General features: G+C 41.7%; 1 protein-coding gene across 1 annotated transcript in view; it reads left to right on the plus strand.

Annotated features, from left to right (window-relative positions):
- Positions 1-659: 659 nt before the first annotated feature.
- Positions 660-21,067, plus strand: part of LOC106586282 (contactin-associated protein-like 5) — a 79,597-nt gene continuing 59,189 nt past the window's right edge. The window contains exons 1-3 of the mRNA XM_014173412.3: positions 660-884; positions 10,048-10,158; positions 16,378-16,571. Coding sequence (XP_014028887.1) covers positions 800-884; positions 10,048-10,158; positions 16,378-16,571 — 390 coding nt within the window. The 5' untranslated portion in view covers positions 660-799. The remainder of the gene's footprint in view (positions 885-10,047; positions 10,159-16,377; positions 16,572-21,067) is intronic.

The raw sequence follows: 21,067 nt of genomic DNA on the forward strand, positions 1-21,067 counted from the left end.
CAAGTTTGTAAATCACTGGACTAAATAATAACCCATGCCTGAAAACAGTGACCATCCACTGGAAGTGATGAAAGACCTGAGCTTATGAATGGGAAAGCTGGAAATAGCAGAAATACATTATGTTACCATGGTCTGTATCATGGTCTGTAATCAGAGCATCTAGGATGTTTAACATACAGCCTATCTGCTACCTGGAGGAGAGAGAATTATCCATAAAACTTAAATTCCTCCTAAATTCCTTAATGTAATTTCCTCATCTTATTTTACCATACACAGATATATTTTAAACGAATTGCATCAAAAACAATATTTTTCCCCCTCATAGCCTCTTACATACATTTTAATGTTGACATACTCTTATCCAAATGAACATTCACTCATTTTGACTCCAGAGCCTCCTCCTGCTTGACAGTTTGTAGATGTCCAGCTACTTTGGTGCTGAAATGGTCTAGAGCGCAGCAAGAGGAGCGGCAAAACTAGTTACACTACTGTACAAAATCACTCACACACACGCACATACTTCAAGAAAAATACTAGAACGGCCATTACTTGAAACCAACTCATGAAATACTAGAGAGATATACGTTGAGAGAGGAGAGAAAGAGAAGGAGTGAGCGCGAGAGAGAGAGATTCTACGGGCTGAGCATCTATGAAGGACTGCTGATGGGGGAGTGGTTTACTTTTCCACTGGGCTTCAAACACACTGCATGATTCCGTCCGCGCTAGAGACACTTGAAGGCATCGCTTTCATGAGATTTACTCTCTTCCTACAACATAAGGATATATCACAGTAGGGAGAATGGAATTGCGAAAGCTGTCTCGGTTATATATCTTCATTGTCTGTCTTTTGAGTGTCTCCAGCTCTGCGTCCGCCGCCAGTCACTGTGAGTATCAGAAGTTGCTTACCAGTACCACTGGTTTTGGAAATGAAACCGCGCGCGCTTTGTGACACGCTTTTTGCTGTAGTCTTATGACTCATATGGATGAAAACATAGATGTATGCTGAAATGCCCGAAGAAGCAAAACCCTAGATAATAACGTTATAGCTATGTTTCTTTTTACAAGTAAATGTATAGGTGTAGGGCCGTGAGTTGCAAATATAACGTGATACATTGGATTCCTTTGTCAATTGTCTTTCTAGTGTAGCTTAAGATGACACTTTTTTGATTTGGCTACTGAAATATCAGTAAATTATATTCTATAACCTATTATTGCAGCATAATTAGCAGTAACATAATTTGGTGGAAATTATATTCACCCCTATTGTCATTCACAGCATCGTTGGCATTTGTTTCTCTCTCTGATATGTCGTATTAAATTAACATTCAATTGTCTTTGATTTGTTGTGCCAGCATCTGTTTAGTCCTGTTGTTTTGATGTTGTCGTCGCTAGTGGTCGTCCTTCCTCACCTGAGTTTTTAGGTGGAGGATAAGTGGTGTATTGTGCAAAATCGGTAAGGATTTGTTATAACTCCATATCAAACATGTTAAACAACTATATCATTGATTCGTGCATCATTCATTAAGTTATTGAAGGAAATTAACTGAAAATACTAATTGTTATCCAAAACATAGAATTGATGGGTGGCTTTGAGACCTGGTACCTGTGAGAAAGGCATAAAAGCAGTTTATTCTAGTGATGTAACCCAGTGAATTTAGCTAAACTGACAGCTAGATTATTAATTTATGACCTTCTTGTGGTCACTCAAATGTATCCAGTGATCAGAATTGACATGCTGCTCAGAGATGAAATGGCTAGATTCTCCTAGAGGACAAGCAAATGGTCGTTCTCATATTTACCTTTGAGAAACAAAAGGAGAAGCCCAATATCCATCATGGGTGGTTTGTGTGGCCCCTGTGTCAGGTGACAGAGATAATGGCAGCCACATCCTCCCAGAGGAGCATGTCCTCATGCTCCTAGGTCTAGTGTCCTATGAAGGCTACCGGATCCGTCTCTTGCAAACATTCATAATTGATACTGAACATCTACTAAATAACCTATTTCATCCAATGATTTCCAGCATATGCTGCTGGGCCCGTGGGCCTGTAATCTTAGTGCTATTCAAATGGTTCACAGTGAAATTCAGCAGGTGGTTGGACTTGCTTTATCATTTGCCTTATCTTATTTGTATAAAGGCCAAAGTGTGGTGCTTGAAAAGGAAAGTTTCCTGCTGGGAGTGAAATTATGATTTTGAATGTTGCCTTTGGATGAAAACAGAGGGGGCTTTCATTACCAGAGCTGTCTCTTGATATCACTCACTTCACCATGCCTCTGTGGGTGGAATATTGCTCCAGGTTTACAGTAATACTATCACAGCTACTATAGCCCACAATATTATCCACATACTTATATTACTAACAGTGTAAACAGTCACACGGACAACACCATACTATGTTTTATTTGCTTGGATTTTCCGTTCGGTTTCTGATTGTATTATCTTTTTGAGCAGACCTTTCAGAGTAAATTATATCCCATAGCAGAGGCACTTACTGAAGTACATTTGGTAAAGTACTGTACCATCCCACAATGCAGCAAAGATGACAGCATTATATTGACTATGCATGCGTGTGTAAAAGCAGTCCTGAGTCCACACCATATTCTACTTGCTGATTAATGCAAAGCAGGCACTCACTCAGTCTCTAGAATGAAAGGAACTCCTACTGTTGTAGAGATTCATAAAAGGGTGATGCATTCATCAAGAGATAAATGAGGCATAACACAGCAGTAGGGCGCTCCCACTTCCTCCAATGTGTAGATTGAATTCTCCAGTATTTGTATAATTTTTTTTTTTTTTTTTAAATGTAAACCTTTATTTAACTAGTCAAGTCAGTATGGAGAAAGAGCTCAGCTAGCTAGAGCCTGGGAGATCCAAACCGCCATAGGCAATGAGTGTTCAAAAGTACATCACATGAATGGGTCGATGTACAGTGCATACTGTATGTAAGAACATGGAAAGGCCATGGGACACAGTAGAAGTAAAATTAGATGTTAGTCACTACACATATTATCCAATTAAATGTTTTCCCTTCTCGATAATGGTTCTGGATTTCCTTAGCATATCTGACTTCACGTAATGGTCCAATTATGGTAATTTATTAGACAGTATAGTGCTGTCATTACTGTTGCTGGTAGTGGATCAGAGATGGACAGCACACGTGCAGTTAAATATGGAAAGATAGACCAATATTATCTCCCCAGTGGTATGGTAGATGGCATACAGCAACACAGATTGACATTCAACAAAATATCCAAATGAAAGGGCACCCACTGATAAAGACAGCAGCATTTTATGAGCTACTCTGGTGATAGGGTTATTGAATGTGTGACTTGGGGCTGGTACACTCCTAAAGGCAACGGTACTCTCATCCATGTTCTGCTTTGTTCATTGTGTGGACCGACACACACAGCCAAGAATCACATAGACAATAAGAAGTCTATGAATCAGGTTGATTACAATAGATTTTCTTTTCAATACGCCTTTTTCATAGAGATTCCTACATGTTTCCCAGAAGTTAGAGTTCAATTACTACATGGTTAATTAAGTGAAACATGTTTCTCTGTCTTTTGTTCTATTTAGAGTGTGCATAGCTGGATGTGGATAGCTGGATGTGGATGGATGGGGCTGTTTTGCACTTCCTTTCATGTGTGACTTCGAGGAGCGTGTTGTTCATTTGAAATGCCAAGAAAAAAGACTGTGGTTCTTTCTAGGTGTTGGCGATCATCACATTAGAATGCAGTTCTTGGCAACCTCCGGCTTGTGCTATAGACGGGGGTTACGTTTGGTACAGGAGTCAACAGATAACTCACCCTTGAATGTAGCCTAATGTATTCAGAGATAGTATGGTCGAGGAGCATGCCTTGTTAAGCTAATGAATAAAGAAAGGGGTATGGCAGTATTAAACCAATGATATGTATGTATGTTGGAATATCTCCCTAGTTGTTGCTATGGTACACCCCATTATGTAAAAATATCTTTGTACGGTGTTGTTTTTTGCTCCCCAACAATACACTTGTGCTTGTTCATGTGATCGCCCCACGGCCACACATAATATACTGTATGTGCTGAATACTGTAGGGAGAATGAAGCCTATTTTATCACTGTAAATGTATTTAACCTTCATTTTGACAAGGAGTCAATGCTGAGACCAAGGTCTATTTTCCAGATGAGCCCTGTATAGCACCACAATACACTTCAAAATGCACATTCATATACACAATAAAATACATGTTATTATACACAACAATACACCAAAAAACAGAAGCATTTCTCAGTAAAAAGGTCCCCTAACAACTGTCGTAAATACACTAGAGGCACCAATTCCTCCAATTTAAAGTGTATTGTAGATCATTCCACACGTAAGGTCCAAGGAAATGATAGGCTAATTTACCTAACTCTCGAGACACCAAGGAGTCTCCAGAGTTAACCAACCTAGTGAACGGGTTTGATAACATGTCATTTTAAGTCTTAATAACAGTGATGTTAAGTAAGTTGGAAGTTTGAGGAGCAGGGCTTTGTAAACAAAAAGAGCGTAATGATGTGCTCTCCAGTCAACCTTTTGGTAAAGAATACAGTAATGACTAATAAAACTGTCTCCTGTGATAAAACGAAGGGCCCTATAAAAAACGTAATCCAAGGGTTTGAGAGTAGAGGCACTTTGATAAATAGTATCACCATAATAAAGAACAGGTAGAAGGGTTGACTGCCCAACCTGCTTCCTGTTGACTGGAGAGAGACAAGATCTATTTAAATAAAAAATTCAATTCTTAACAAGCTCAGTCATGTTTTTTTTAAACGATAAATCATTGTCAGTCAAAATACCAAGGTATTTTCATCTTGAATGCATCTCCAAAGTTTTTTTCCAGCCTGTGTGTTCACCTAAAATCATGTGAGCAGGATGTGCCACAATTGTATTATCTTAGGGTTGTTTATGATACATATATTTGGTCTGGACAGAGGAGAGCTAACTGCTTTTGCGCAATGCTAAAACCAAACCCTCCAAAAAACGAACAATATATGATATAAGGCTATTTAGAGCAATAATTTATTGCCCCCCCGGGAGAGGAAAAATCTATTTGATGAATGTGGCGCCAGTGGAGGCCTTTGCATTTCCAATCCTATCGCTCTCACACTGATGGTACACCATTCCCGATCTATAGAGTGCAATGAATATGCTACAAATAGCTGTATAGTCCGTAAGTGCCATCTTCTGTTTATTTCTGGTGTTACTGGCAAAGGATTGCTAAGGATTACAAGTGACCACTTACTATTGACCGTGCCGATAAGAGAACACTGGTGCTATGCAGGGCTTTGACTGCAAAGTAGACCGAGCAGACAGGAAGCCCGGTTTAAACTTGGGAATACCGCCAGACATTTTCTGTCAGTAGCTATTACTCTGTAACTCCTCATTTCTGTGAGAAGGAATCTCATACACACAGTTTTCAATTGATGATCCAGGGCTTGATGATACAGGTGGATCGTGCAAACGTTTTGAGCAGGACTCATGATTGAGCCAGACAGGTAGCTATTGCAGCATAGCTTCCGTAACAAAATGACCAAATTAGGACAACTGGGTTTGGGAATTGATGTTCTGAAAGCCAACAGTCAAACATTTATCTAATCTGAAACCTGCTGTCTTTATTTTGACCATTTTGGACAGCTTTTAAATGTATTTCTCCAGAAAGTATTGTATGAGTTATTTCCCAGTTCTAATGAAGGTGAGCCTTCAACACTTAATCTGCATGTATTTAAATGTAAGCGGTCTTGGTGACATTTCCACAGGCAGGAGAGAGGATGGCCGTATCAGGCCCACCATCTGGGGCTGCTTGGATATAGAAGCCAAGCTGTCATTTTTGTCCAATGGGAGTCTCTCTTTTCCAATCTAGTATTCACCAGGGGCTAATGAGCCAGTAACCTCTGGTTTCTTTGCATAGTGACACACAGTGTTGGCTAATGGTGAGTTCAGTGTGGGGTAGTGTATCACACAGAGGTGACACAACCAGAAAGACTAATCAGAAAGGGATATGTATCAAAAGAGCAGCTACACCGCCATCTCTGCCAACTTGATGATGATATGAAAAATGAACAGAGTGGTTGACAATGCTTCACAGTATGTGTTACTTCTCCTTTGTGCATTGATTGAGAATTCTCACCAGCAGTGTAAAATCTCTTGAATTTATGAAGTGTGTGATGGTCATGTGATCGCTCGGTCTGTAAGTAAACCTAAACATATCAGCCTTCAGATCAGTTATCAACACTTTCTCTCTAAACTATGTTTTGCTGCTCACTCTATCAGACACATTATTGGAAATTAAGTGCTACAGTAGAGTGCTATGTTTCTCAATCACATGTATTGACCGGCACTTCCTCAAATTCAGCCTGCGTCTGTAGCTAATTGTCAACCGATACCTCAGCCATAGTCAATGTTTCTGCCTGAACAGAGATGAGATGGGACCAGTCTATAAATACATGTGAGGTATCGTATTCTGCTTTATCGATACTACCCGGAGGTATACATCCATTCTTTACTGGATCATGTCATTGTTCCTCTGGATCCTTTTGGAGTGATGCATCATGGGTAGACAGGGGGGTAGACGGTGCCTGCTGTGCCTAGCACACAGGAAGCTCATTTGAGCATCTTTGTCTTCTTCAAGTCTCTCCATATAGTTCCGTAGAGATAATAATGGATTTAGGATTTAAGGATCTTATTTGGATAGCCATTAGCTGTTGCAAAAGCAGTTTTTTTCTTCCATTTAGTCTCAGAATTTAAACAGCCCCACAACTTCTGCTCTGACCATGCTGCTAGTCATCGGCAGGTGTGCTGGGGCCTGAAACGGAGCTAAAAATATTCCAGCCGCATACGCTACAAAAGGCAGTTTGTTGGCGTAATTGAGCTTGATTTCTTTGTGGAGCGCTGTTTGTTTAGCACAAAGACTAGGAGAGGATGCTGGCTAATGAGCAGTGTGAGGGATGGAAGTCAACTCAGGGGCCTTTGTGTTGTAAAATGTTGTTGCACATTTTGAAGAGAGCAAGTTAGATGAAGTAGATTGGGTTTGGAAGTCGCGTTTGAGATCTACCAAAAAACTTGAATAAATATAGTGTGAAAAGCAGAATCAAGGGCAGTATTTTGTGGATTTGAATGAGCTAAATGTGGCCATCAAGTTTGACTAGATAATGTGGTTGTTTTTCCAAAACTGACAATAAAACTCACAAATTATGTTTGGTTTGGTACTCTAATTTGCAGTCATATTGATGTTGTCAACCTCAAAATAGCCTAACTTCCTTCCACTTGAATAGTCTTCCCACTAAATTAAGTATGGGTCATTGTGTTACATGACAAAAATATGTTCTTTATGGGCCTCGAGGAAGTGTATAGGCCAAGGAGAAAAAAGAGAGCTCACAGTGTGCATCTAAATGTGTTCACAGCCATCTATCTTATCATGCATCACTGCATGATGGCACACCTTGGGGAACAGAGGGAAGTGGAAGGGAGTGCAGGTTCTTTTATTTTTTTATCCCAAACACTATCACTGATAACCCCAGCTATGTTCTACTAGCCTGGAGGTGTCAAGATGTCTCTCACTGGTGTGGATACTAGAATCACGGTGTCGCTGTACCCTGTCAGGATCTACTGTACAAGCTATGAGTTTATAGAAAGGGCTGGTTCCTGGTTCAGCTTTCTTTTCCAACTTTGTTTGTGTTTGTTTCTGTTCATCTCTGTGTGTGTGTGTGTGTGTGTGTGTGTGTGTGTGTGTGTGTGTGTGTGTGTGTGTGTGTGTGTGTGTGTGTGTGTGTGTGTGTGTGTGTGTGTGTGTGTGTGTGTGTGTGTGTGTGTGTGTGTGTGTGTCTGCTTATGGGAGTGAGTGTTTAAGATTTAAGCCCAAGCACTTTGCATAGCGAGTGTGCCGTGGCATGATCGCATTCATAGCTAGGATAGATTTTCAATTATCCCAAGGCAAGGAGGCACTGAGCAGAGCAGTGCAGCTTTGCAGGCAAATCATCCTCTACCCATAATTCTTCCTGATTGACAGCCCAGCTATTGGCTCGGTGCCAAATAACTAGATGGAGGCTATAAACAGAAACACTGTTCATAAAACACACATTTTATAAGTGAGCTACCGTAATTGTCTTTGTATTCAGGGGCCTCTTAGAGTTATGTCCTTGCCGATTGCTTTACGTTATATGCTGCTGTGACATAAACATATTATTGGTGTACCCTTCCCACTGTACAAAGGTCTCATAGGTGTGTTAAGATTTGGTGTAACCATCAGATGAAATGGAGCAGGTACTTTTACAGAAGTGAAAGACTAACCTGACATTGATGAAGATGTTTGTGAGAAGGCTGTCAGGATCAAAGGTGCTTGCTTTGTTTCAAAGGGGTTGCATGATCCCCAGAGCCTGATGGATTGTGTGAGAGATAAAAAGAGATGGATAGATATAAATAGAAAGAGAGAGACAGAGTCATGCTTAGAGTGGTTAAGTAGTGGGCAGGGATGATTAAAACCTTTTACGACACTGGGCTAAATCAGAGTTGTAATGTATTACATGTTGAGGTTGCATCCGAATATTACACTTTATATACATCACAAAATAATGAAATATAACAAAACCATCTGACCAAGTTTATGAAATTAGGAAAAATAGGAATTACATTCCACCCATTAGGCCATTAGAGGTGATTTGGTCATTTGACTGCAGGAAATGGCTACAATGTAATATAAGGATTTTCACTAAACAGAAAACATATTTGCCACACAATGTTTAATAACATCAGGATAAAAACGTATATGTCCTTGTGAAATTATGGGATTTTTCTCAAAAGTTGGGCATCTGTGGCTATATTGCTGCATGTATATATCTGGTGTCTCTAAGCTGTTTTTTTATTATATCTATATCCTTTAAAAAAAAAAATGTATCCACTTGAGTCAATCTGTAAATCAACATTTAGAGACATCTGCTGGCAAGTGATATAAGTGCAGTCAATTCAGGTCTGCTGAAATGTGGTGGGCTGTCCTCAACGATACTTCCAAAGTGTCGCAAACAGGCTCCTGCTGTCATTTTCAACATGAAGTTGTTGTCTACCAGATGAATGTTCATTAGTTACTGCAGATGTTTCCAGGATAAATTCAACATGGAGTGGATGGCATCCAAAACAAAATGATGTAAAGAGAGAAATCGATGAATGAGTCACTGATGGAGAGAGTACTGTGATCATTGTAATCAAGCTGTTGCCAGTTATTTTTATGTCCTGAGATTCTCTTTAGCAGCCACACAGTGATGCTCCAGAAGCCACACAGTGATGCTCCAGAAGCCACACTGCTCAGTGGAAACGACAAAGGAGAGTTGTGGTGCAGTAGCTAGCTAAGTGAATGAGCTCCACCCCACTCACTGCTCTTATTGGGGCCCGGCAGGCAGGGCTGGATCAGTGGAAGATGAGGCCGACAAGTTCAGATCACTGACCTCTTAATCTCCTTCTGCCTGGTGGAAGTGATCTAATCTGATGGATTAGGAGGAACACTACTGACACTCGCACATGCACACACATGCACACACACACACACACACACACACACACACACACACACACACACACGCACACAAACACATAGGGCTGCCTAGGGTACTGTGGATTCTACTGTCCTCTTTTTAGGGGTCACTGCTTGAGTTAATGGACTGCTGGGGAGAGATGGGGAGAGATTTGTGGAGTGGTTAAGTGAGGCAGCCCCGCTATTTTAGCAATACTTGCGTTTAGACCCCATACTGTGCTGCGCTTGCAGACACAAACATAATTTTCCATAAAATTGCAAACAGACATCAATAAGTGATCATATATTTCACCTGGTTTCACCTGGTCAGTCTGTCATCCTAATGTTTTGTACACTCAGTGTATACAGTATATTATATATATATATGTATGTATTAATATTATTTTATTTTTTATTATGTATGTTTGACACCCCTGCTCTAGTAGATAATGATGGTGCTAAAGCTCTATATATTCTACCCAACCATGAACTTCATACAGCATACTCTCCTTTTTACTCTTACAGATATTTGTAATGGCCCATTGGTATCCATGCTACCCCCAGCTTCCTTAGAGAGCTCCTCACAGTCCTCTGTCAGTAACGCTCCACACTTTGCCAAGATCAACAGAAGAGATGGTGAGTTACAATGGAAAGTTATCTTTTTTTATTTAAAGTTTCTGAACAATGATGCTTTCTCTGTGACTGAGACTCTGGTTTAATATTCAGAACTCATCTGCTCCCATGGTGTTGAGTCCCAGCCCACAGCAGCTGAGTAATAAACATCTCTGTCGGAGCTGACCTGTTTCTTCTGCTTGATAACTGGGCGGCTTGTGGGGTCTGAATCTACTAATTGTACACAGCACCGCCATATCACACTTTCACATGAATGTTTGGATGTAGATACTGAGGTTATTATTCACCAGTGTATTTATCATATTAGTCCAAGGGCCATCCACCAAAAATGTTTTGTTCCGTGACCCAGGAAACAAAACGGCAAAATTTCAACAACATTATATAGATAATGTTATGAATATGAACACAGTGTGGTTCAAAACTTGTAAAAGTTGCACATTCATTTGTTATTGTTAACAAAAGTTATGATTTTTTTGCATCAAAATCATAGCGCATCTTGGGTAATTTGCTGCTATGGTTCACCTTCTTACCACTGGTGCACAGAACACAGATCTATTTGTGCGTTCGGTGTTTGCCCTTGCATAAGCTCAAGCAACAGGTTATCGGTCTTTGACTGATCCAGATGAACCCCGAAATGAGGAAATAGGTTTTAACCATGTTTTTCGTAGTTAATATAAGACATTTTAACAGTAGTATTTAGCCTACAAGGGCCATCATTTATTTTGTCTGTTAGCGAAACTAAAGACAGCAATGTTTGTTAGATAACACAGCTCTCAAAACATTCAAGGTACTGACAGCTACATCAGCGATGTTCTGGCATCTGAGACAAATTTATTTAGCACCTTTCAACAGCTTCTTATCTCGTATTATTTCCTCTGGTCCGGTACATACAGTATGTTGCTAACTGCAATTTTGGACAACAGAACGTGTGTAACAATTGTAACCAAGGTGTGACACTGCAACCTCATAATGTTGCTAGGGGAATTTACCCAAAATGTGCTATGATTTCAAAATCGTACTTTTGATTTATAATATTTCATTAATGTGCAACTTTTTTAAACGTTTTAACCACACAGTGTTCATATACATAAAATTATCTACGTAATGATGTTGAAACTTTGCAGTGTTTTTTCCCGGGTCACGAAATGCCTTTTCTGAAGCCTTTTTTGGTGGATGGCCCTTGGACTATATCAAGTACATTGATGCATTTCAAATAAAATAAATTGTTATTTGTCACATGCTTCATAAACAACAGGTGTACATTAACAGTGACACCACCACCTACGACAATGGATCAAATTCCAGTAGGCTACCAGAAACAACGGTGCCACAGAAGGGGCAGGCGGAGCGGCCTCCTGGTCAGGTTCCGTAGACGTGCACATCACTCACCACTTCTGAGTATACTACTCGCCAATGTCCAGTCTCTTGACAAAAAGGTAGACGAAATTCGAGCAAGGGTTGCATTCCAGAGAGACATCAGAGATTGTAACATTCTCTGTTTCATGGAAACATGGTTCTCTTAGGATATGTTGTCGGAATCGGTTCAGCATCCGGGCTTCTCCATGAATCGCGCCAACAGAGATAAACACCTCTCTGGGAAGAGGAAGTGCGGGGGTGTGTGCTTTATGATTAATGCCTCATGGTGTAATCATAACATCATACAGGAACTCAAGTCCTTCTGCTCACCGGACCTAGAATTCATTACAATCAAACGCCAGCCATTTTACCTACCAAGAGAATTCTCATCAGTTATAGTCACAGCTGTGTACATTACCCCTCAAGAGAACACCAAGACGGCCCTCAAGGAACTTCACTGGACTCTATGTAAACTGGAAACTATATATCCGGAGGCTACATTTATTGTAGCTGGGGATTTTAACAAAGCAAATTTGAGAACAAGGCTACCAAAATTATATCAGCATATTGATTGCACGACACGTAGGGCTAATGCTCTCTACCACTGCTACTCTAACTTCTGTTATGCATACAAAGCCCTATCCCCGCCCTCCCTTCGGAAATTCCGACCATGACACCATCTTGCTCGAACCGTCTTATAGGCAGAAACTCAAACAGGATGTACCAGTGACGAGAACCAGTCAACGCTGGTCTGACCAATCGGAAACCACGCAACAACATTGTTTTGATCACGTGGACAGGAATATGTTCCGGTCAGCCTCAGAGAACAACATTGACCTATACGCTGACTCTGTGAGTGCGTTTATAAAGAAGTGCATTGGAGATGTTGTACCCACTGTGACTATTAAAATGTACCCTAACCAGAAACCGTGGATGGATGGAGGCATTTGCGCAAAACTGAAAGCACGATCCCCTGCATTTAACCATGGAAAGAGGTCTCGAAATATGACTGAATATAAATAGTGTAGTTATTCCCTCCGCAAGGCAATCAAACAAGCGAAATGCCGGTACAGGGACAAGGTGGAGTCCCAATTCAATGGCTCAGACACGAAACGTATGTGGCAGGATCTAAAGACAATCACGGACTACAAAAACAAAAACAGCCACGTCACAGACACCGACGTCACGCTTCCAGACAAACTAAACACCTTCTTTGCCCCCTTTGAGGATAATACAGTGCCACCGTCGCGGCTCGCTAACAAAAACTGAGCCCCCCCCCGCTTCTTCTCTGTGGCTGACGTGAGTAAAACATTTAAACGTGTTAACCCTCGCAACGCTGCTGGCCCAGACGGCATCCCTAGCCGCGACCTCAGAGCATGCGCAGACCAGCTGACTGGTGTGTTTACAGACATATTCAATCGCTCACTATCCCAATCTGTTGTCCCCACATGCTTCAAGATGGCTACATTCTTCCTGTACCCAAGAAGGCAAAGATAACTGACCTAAATGACTACCGCCCCGTAGCACTCACTTCTGTCATCATGAAGTGCTTTGAGAGTCAAGGATCATATCACTGCCACCTTACCAGCCACCCTAGACCCACTTCAGTTTGCGTACCGCCCAAACAGGTCCACAGTTGACGCAATCGCCATCACACTGCACACTGCCCTATCCCATCTGGACAAAAAGAATACCTATGTAAGAATGCTGTTCATTGACTACAGTTCAGCATTCCACACCAAACTACCCTCCAAACTCATCATAAAAGCTCGAGACCCTGGGTCTCAACCCCGCCCTGTGCAACTGGGTCCTGGACTTTCTGACGGGCCGCCCCCAGATGGTGAAGGTAGGAAAGAACATCTCCACTTCGCTGACCCTCAACACTGGGGCGCCACAAGGGTGTGTGCTCAGTCCTCTCCTGTACTCCCTGTTCACCCCCTACTGCGTGGCCATGCACGCCACCAACTCAATCATCAAGTTTGCAGACGACACAACAGTAGTGGGCTAGATTACCAACAACAACGAGACAGCCTACAGGGAGGAGGTGTGGTGTCAGGATAACAACCTCTCACTCAACGTCAACAAAACAAAGGAGATGATCGTGGACTTCAGGAAACAGCAGAGGGAGCACCCCCCTATCCACATCGATTGGACAGCAGTGGAGAAGGTGGAAAATGTTAAGTTCCTCTGCGTACACATCACAGACAAACTGAAATGGTCAACCCACACAGACAGTGTGGTGAAGAAGGCGCAACATCACCTCTTCAACCTCAGGAGGCTGAAGAAATTTGGCATATCCCCCTAAACCCTGACAAACTTTAACAGATGCACAACTGCAAGGCTAACTGCAAGGGTGGTGCGGTCTGCACAACGCATCTCCGGGGGCAAACTACCTGCCCTCCAGGACACCTACAGCACTCGATGTCACAGGAAGGTAAAAAGATCATCAAGGACAAAAACCACCCGAGCCACTGCCTGTTCACACCGCTATCATCCACAAGGCCAGGTCAGTATAGGTGCATCAAAGCTGGGACCAAGAAATTGAAAAACAGTTTCTATCTCAAGGCCATCAGACTGCTAAACAGCAATCACTAACTCAGAGAGGCTGCTGCCTACATTGTGACCCAATCACTGGACACTTTAATAAATCGATCACTAGTCACTTTAAACAATGCCACTTTAAAAAATGCCACTTTATTAATGTTTACATGTCTTACATTACTCACATCACATGTATATACTGTATTTAATACCATCTACTGCACCTTGTCTATGCCGCTCGGCCATTGCTCATCCATATACTTATGTGTACATATTCTCATTCACCCCTTTAGATTTGTGTGTATTAGGTAGTTGTTGGGGAATTGTTAGATTACTTGTTAGAAATTACTGCACTGTCGGAACTAGAAGCACAAGCATTTCTCTACACTCGGATTAACATCTGCTAACCATGTGTATGTGACCAATACAATTTGATTTGATAATAAACCGTAGCAGCAGCGTGTCAAAAGAGCTAAATAACAAAAAGGGTAAATGCCGATAGTCCGGGTAGCTATTGGTTACCTATTTAACTAACTATTTAGCAGTCTTATGGCTTGGGGATAAAAGCTGTTCAGGGTCTTGTTGGTTCCATTCTTGGTGCATCGGTACCACTTGCCGTGCGGTGTCAGAGAAAACAGTCTATGAATAGGGTGGCTGGAGGGTTATTTAAACAAAATAGTGTTTTCACACTCCATTTCATACAGCATGATAGAAGGGGGTTATTAGACAGCATGATAGAAGGGGGTTATTAGACAGCATGATGGAAGGGGGTTATTACCGTAATTTCCGGACTATTAAGCGCACCTGAATATAAGCCGCACCCACTGAATTAAAAAATATATATAATTTTTAACATAAATAAGCCGCACATGTCTATAAGCCGCAGGTGCCTACCGGTACATTGAAACAAATTAACTTTACACAGGCTTTAACAAAACACGGCTTGTAACAAAAATAAATAAGCTTATACGAAACACGGCTTGTAACAAAAATAAATAAGCTTTTACGAAACACGGCTTGTAACAAAAATAAATAAGCTTTTACGAAACACGGCTTGTAACAAAAATAAATAGGCTTTAACGAAACACGGCTTGTAACAAAAAATGTAAAATTAGCAGTAAGCTTTAGTTGTCTTTTTGTCAATTCCTCACGCTACTGTTTCCAACATCTTATCATCGACTCATTAAGACCAAGCTCCCGTGCAGCAGCTCTATTTCCTTTTCCAACAGCCAGATCAATCGCCTTCAACTTGAAAGCTGCATCATATGCATTTCTCCGTGTCTTTGCCATGATGAGGGTGACAAAATTACTACCGTAATCAGAATGATGGGAAGTTTGAGAGCGCTCGATTTAATCTAAACAGTAAACAAAAAATGTTGTTTGACCTTAACCCGTTCGGCAATTTCATTGGTCTAATGAAAGCTTTCATGCCGCCAAAAAACTGAGCACGTCACAGAATGTGTTTTTTTGGAGAAAAAAAAATTGAAAGCGGGAAAAATCCATATATTAGCCGCGTCATTGTTTAAGCCGCGAGGTTCAAAGCCTGGGAAAAAAGTTGCGGCTTATAGTCCGGAATTTACGGTAGACAGCATGATAGAAGGAGGTTATTAGACAGCATGATAGAGGGGGTTATTAGACAGCATGAGAGAAGGGGGTTATTAGACAGCATGATAGAAGGGGGTTATTAGACAGCATGATAGAAGGAGGTTATTAGACAGCATGATAGAGTGGGTTATTAGACAGCATGAGAGAAGGGGGTTATTAGACAGCATGATAGAAGGGGGTTATTAGACAGCATGATAGAGGGGGTTATTAGACAGCATGATAGAAGGGGGTTATTAGACAGCATGATAGAAGGGGGTTATTAGACAGCATGATAGAAAGGGGTTATTAGACAGCATGAGAGAAGGGGGTTATTAGACAGCATGATAGAGGGGGGTTATTAGACAGCATGATAGAAGGGGGTTATTAGACAGCATGATAGAAGGGGGTTATTAGACAGCATGATAGAATGGGGGTTATTAGACAGCATGATAGAAAGGGGTTATTAGACAGCATGATAGAAGGGGGTTATTAGACAGCATGATAGAGGGCGTTAGTTAATATTCCACAGCAATCGAAAAACCTCACATACAGTATACAGAGGAGTCTAGCATTCACAGGATACTCCCCATGCAGACAGAAATGCAAGAATTCAGCATCAATTGCATGCAGGCAAGGCCTACAGGTTAAGGGTTACTGGACAAAACACCGACCACAATTCGATCCAAACTGTGCAGCGACAGAAAGCTAAAATATGATATTTTCTCTCTCTGGTCTCCCAAGGAGCGGGAGGCTGGTCTCCCCAGGTGACAGACAGCCAGCCGTGGCTGCAGCTGGACCTCAGGGACAGGATGGAGGTGACGGCCGTCGCCACACAGGGGCGCTACGGCAGCTCAGACTGGGTCAGCGGCTACCTGCTGCTGTTCAGTGACACAGGCCAAGCCTGGAAGCAGTACCGACAGGAGGACGGGGTGGGGGTGAGTTGCATCATACTGCAGATTTACTGTTGCCATTGTGAAGACTTCACTGATGTGCTATTCTGAGGTATTGCCTTGGCTTTAGCTCAATGGGCTAATACGGGTTTCAACCCAGTCAGTCACATCGATTTCAAAATAATAATCTAAGTTTTGACTTTTCTTTTCACTTGGCACACTAGGATGAGTGAGTAGCTGTGTATTGAGCTGTAACTCAGAGTAGGTCAGAGCTGCAAGGGTACACCTCATAAAATAAGACATTAGGTCCCTCTCTTGTACTTGAGTTAGTGTCCTCCACCTCTGGTGTGTGAGAGAGAGTAGATAGCTAAACATCTCTGTCTTTGTTTTGCTCTCCCCAGAGGTACCATGCTTTGTGGGAAAACGATAAGGAGAATTCAGACTCTGTAACTCAATTTTTATCTCATTGTTTCACATCCTTGTGAAGGAAACATTTTGTTAAGTCTGACAATAGTCTGGGATGTGTGGATGTACACTACACACTTCTGGCTACCTCCACATATATCCTATTCCTCCTCTACTATGATTTTATAGCTAGTACTTGGCTAGCATGTGTGCATAATTGAGTTAACATCTAAAAAAAATTGCCTGTTTGTACCTCATGATGTTGGTGTGCACATACATTCTTTATAAGCAATTGTGCTCGCCCCAGTTATGTCAAATAGTGTGACGAAATCTTAAATTGGAAGCACTGAAAAAGAATGAGGAGAGAAAATGGAGACAACTCAACATTCCTGCCATTTTTTTCTGAACAAGTTTCTCTCTCATGGTGGATAATGAATAGTAGTTGGAGTTACAAGGACAAACAGCGTGTCCAGTACGCTACAGCAGCCTGTCTTCTATTATTTATTCTCTTCTTTGACTTAAAAAAAATCATTGTTTACACTCCAGTATGGAAATGTGGCATGGTGTAGAAATGCTGGTGTAGTGTATAAACCCTGGGAGACGTGCTTTGAAATTGTTTTCAATGATTGCTAGGGACTGAACAATAATTGGGATCTACAGTGCATTCAGAAAGTATTCAGACCCCTTGACTTTTTCCACATTTTGTTACGTTACAGCCTTATTCTAAAATTGATTAAATAAAACAAATTCCTCATCAGTCTACACACCATACCCCATAATGACAAAGCGATTAAAAGATTTTAGACATTTCTGCAATTGTATTAAAAAATTAAAACAGAAATACCTTATTTACATAAGTATTCCGACCCTTTGCTATTAACCTCTCTGGGCTAGGTGGCACCAAATCGTCCCACCTACGCAACAGCCAGTGTAATCCCGTTGCGCGATTTTCAAATACCTTAGAAATGCTATTACTTCAATTTCTCAAACATATGACTATTTTACACCATTTTAAAGACAAGACTCTCGTTAATCTAACCACACTGTCCGATTTCAAAAAGGCTTTACAACGAAAGCAAAACATTAGATTATGTCAGCAGAGTACCCAGCCAGAAATAATCAGACACCCATTTTTCAAGCTAGCATATAATGTCACAAAAACCCAGAAGACAGCTAAATGCAGCACTAACCTTTGATGATCTTCATCAGATGACACACCTAGGACATTATGTTATACAATACATGCATGTTTTGTTCAATCAAGTTCATATTTATATCAAAAACCAGCTTTTTACATTAGCATGTGATGTTCAGAACTAGCATACCCCCCGCAAACCTCCGGTGAATTTACTAAATTACTCACGATAAACGTTCACAAACAACATAACAATTATTTTAAGAATTATAGATACAGAACTCCTTTGTGCAATCGAGGTGTCCGATTTTAAAATAGCTTTTCTGTGAAAGCACATTTTGCAATATTCTGAGTACATAGCCCAGCCATCACGGCTAGCTATTTAGACACCCACCAAGTTTAGCCCTGACCAAACTCCGATTTACTATTACAAAAGTTTGATTACCTTTGATGTTCTTCGTCAGAATGCACTCCCAGGACTGCTACTTCAATAACAAATGTTGGTTTGGTCCAAAATAATCCATCGTTATATCCAAATAGCGCCGTTTTGTTCGTGCGTTCAAGACACTATCCGAAGTGTAAATAAGGGTCACGAGCATGGCGCAATTCGTGACAAAAAAATTCTAAATATTCCATTACCGTACTTCGAAGCATGTCAACCGCTGTTTAAAATCCATTTTTATGCCATTTTTCTCGTAAAAAAGCGATAATATTCCGACCGGGAATCTGCATTTAGGTAAACAGAGGAAAGAAAATAAAGCATTCGGTCGACTCGGGCACGCGCCTAAGCCCAAGGTACTCTGATCGGCCACTTGCCAAACGCGATAAAGTGTTTCAGCCAGAGCCTGCCTCGATATCCTTCAGCTTTTTCCCGGGCTCTGAGAGCCTATGGGAGCCGTAGGAAGTGTCACGTTATTGCAAAGATCCTCAGTCTTCAATAAAAAGAGCCAAGATAAAACACAACTTGTCAGACAGGCCACTTCCTGCATGGAATCTTCTCAGGTTTTGGCCTGCCATATGAGTTCTGTTATACTCACAGACACCATTCAAACAGTTTTAGAAACTTTAGGGTGTTTTCTATCCAAAGCCAATAATTATATGCATATTCTAGTTACTGGGCAGGAGTAGTAACCAGATTAAATCGGGTACGTTTTTTATCCAGCCGTGTCAATACTGCCCCCTAGCCCTAACAGGTTAAACTCGAAATTGAGCTCAGGTGCATCCTGTTTCCATTGACCATCACTGAGATGGTTCTACTACTTGATTGGGGTTCACCTGTGGTAAATTAAATTGCTTGGACATGATTTGGAAAGGCACACACCTGTATACTGCATATAAGGTCCCACAGTTAACAGTGTATGTCAGAGCAAAAACTAAGCCATGAGGTTGAAGGAATTGTCCATAGAGCTCCGGAACAGGATTGCATCAAGGCACAGATCTGGGGAAGGGTACCAAAAAAGGTCTGCAGAATTGAAGTGGCCTCCATCAATCTTAAATGGAAGAAGTTTGGAACCACCAAGACTCTTCCTAGAGCTGGCCGCCCGGCCAAACTGAGCAATCAGAGGAGAAGGGCCTCTGTGGAGATGGGAGAACCTTCCATAAGGACAACCATCTCTGCAGCACTCCACCAATCAGCCCTTTATGGTAGAGTACCCAGACGGAAGCCACTCCTCATTAAAAGGCACATGACAGCCTGCTTGGACTTTGCCAAAAGACACCTAAAGGACTCTCAGACCATGAGAAACAAGATTCTATGGTCTGCTGAAACCAAGATTGAACTATTTGGCCTGAATGTCAAGCATCATATCTAGATGAAACCTGTCCCTATCCCTATGGTGAAGTATAGTGGTGGCAGCATCATGCAGTGGGGATGATTTTCAGCTACAGGGACTGGGAGACTAGTTAGGATCGAGGGAAATATGAACGGAGAAAAGTACAGAGAGATGATCGGTCTATAATTTTAATGGTAGGTTTATTTGAACAGTGAAAGGCAGAATAACAACAAAAAAATCCTGAAAAACGCATGTCAAAAATGTTATAAATTGATTTGCATTTTAATGAGGGAAATAAGTATTTGACCCCTCTGCAAAACATGACTTAGTACTTGGTGGCAAAACCCTTGTTGGCAATCACAGAGGTCAGACGTTTCTTGTAGTTGGCCACCAGGTTTGCACACATCTCAGGAGGGATTTTGTCCCACTCCTCTTTGCAGATCTTCTCCAAGTCATTAAGGTTTCGAGGCAACTCAAACCTTCAGCTCCCTCCACAGATTTTCTATGGGATTAAGGTCTGGAGACTGGCTAGGCCACTCCAGGACCTTAATGTGCTTCTTCTTGAGCCACGCCTTTGTTGCCTTGGCCGTGTGTTTTGGGTCATTGTCATGCTGGAATACCCATCCACGACCCATTTTCAATGCCCTGGCTGAGGGAAGGAGGTTCTCACCCAAGATTTGACCTTACATGGCCCCGTCCATCGTCCCTTTGATGCGGTGCAGTTGTCCTGTCCCCTTAGCAGAAAAACACCCCCAAAGCATAATGTTTCCACCTCCATGTTTGACGGTGGGGATGGTGTTCTTGAGGTCATAGGCAGCATTCCTCCTCCTCCAAACACGGCGAGTTGAGTTGATTCCAAAGAGCTCCATTTTGGTCTCATCTGACCACAACACTTTCACCCAGTTGTCCTCTGAATCATTCAGATGTTCATTGGCAAACTTCAGACGGGCATGTATATGTGCTTTCTTGAGCAGGGGGACCTTGCGGGTGCTGCAGGATTTCAGTCCTTCACTGCGTAGTGTGTTACCAATTGTTTTCTTGGTGACTATGGTCCCAGCTGCCTTGAGATCATTGACAAGATCCTCCCGTGTAGTTCTGGGCTGATTCCTCACCGTTCTCATGATCATTGCAACTCCACGAGGTGAGATCTTGCATGGAGCCCCAGGCCGAGGGATATTGACAGTTCTTTTGTGTTTCTTGCATTTGCGAATAATCGCACCAAATGTTGT

This window comes from Salmo salar, chromosome 25, assembly GCF_965601325.2.
Source record: "Salmo salar chromosome 25, fSalSal1, whole genome shotgun sequence".
NCBI lineage: Eukaryota > Metazoa > Chordata > Actinopteri > Salmoniformes > Salmonidae > Salmo > Salmo salar.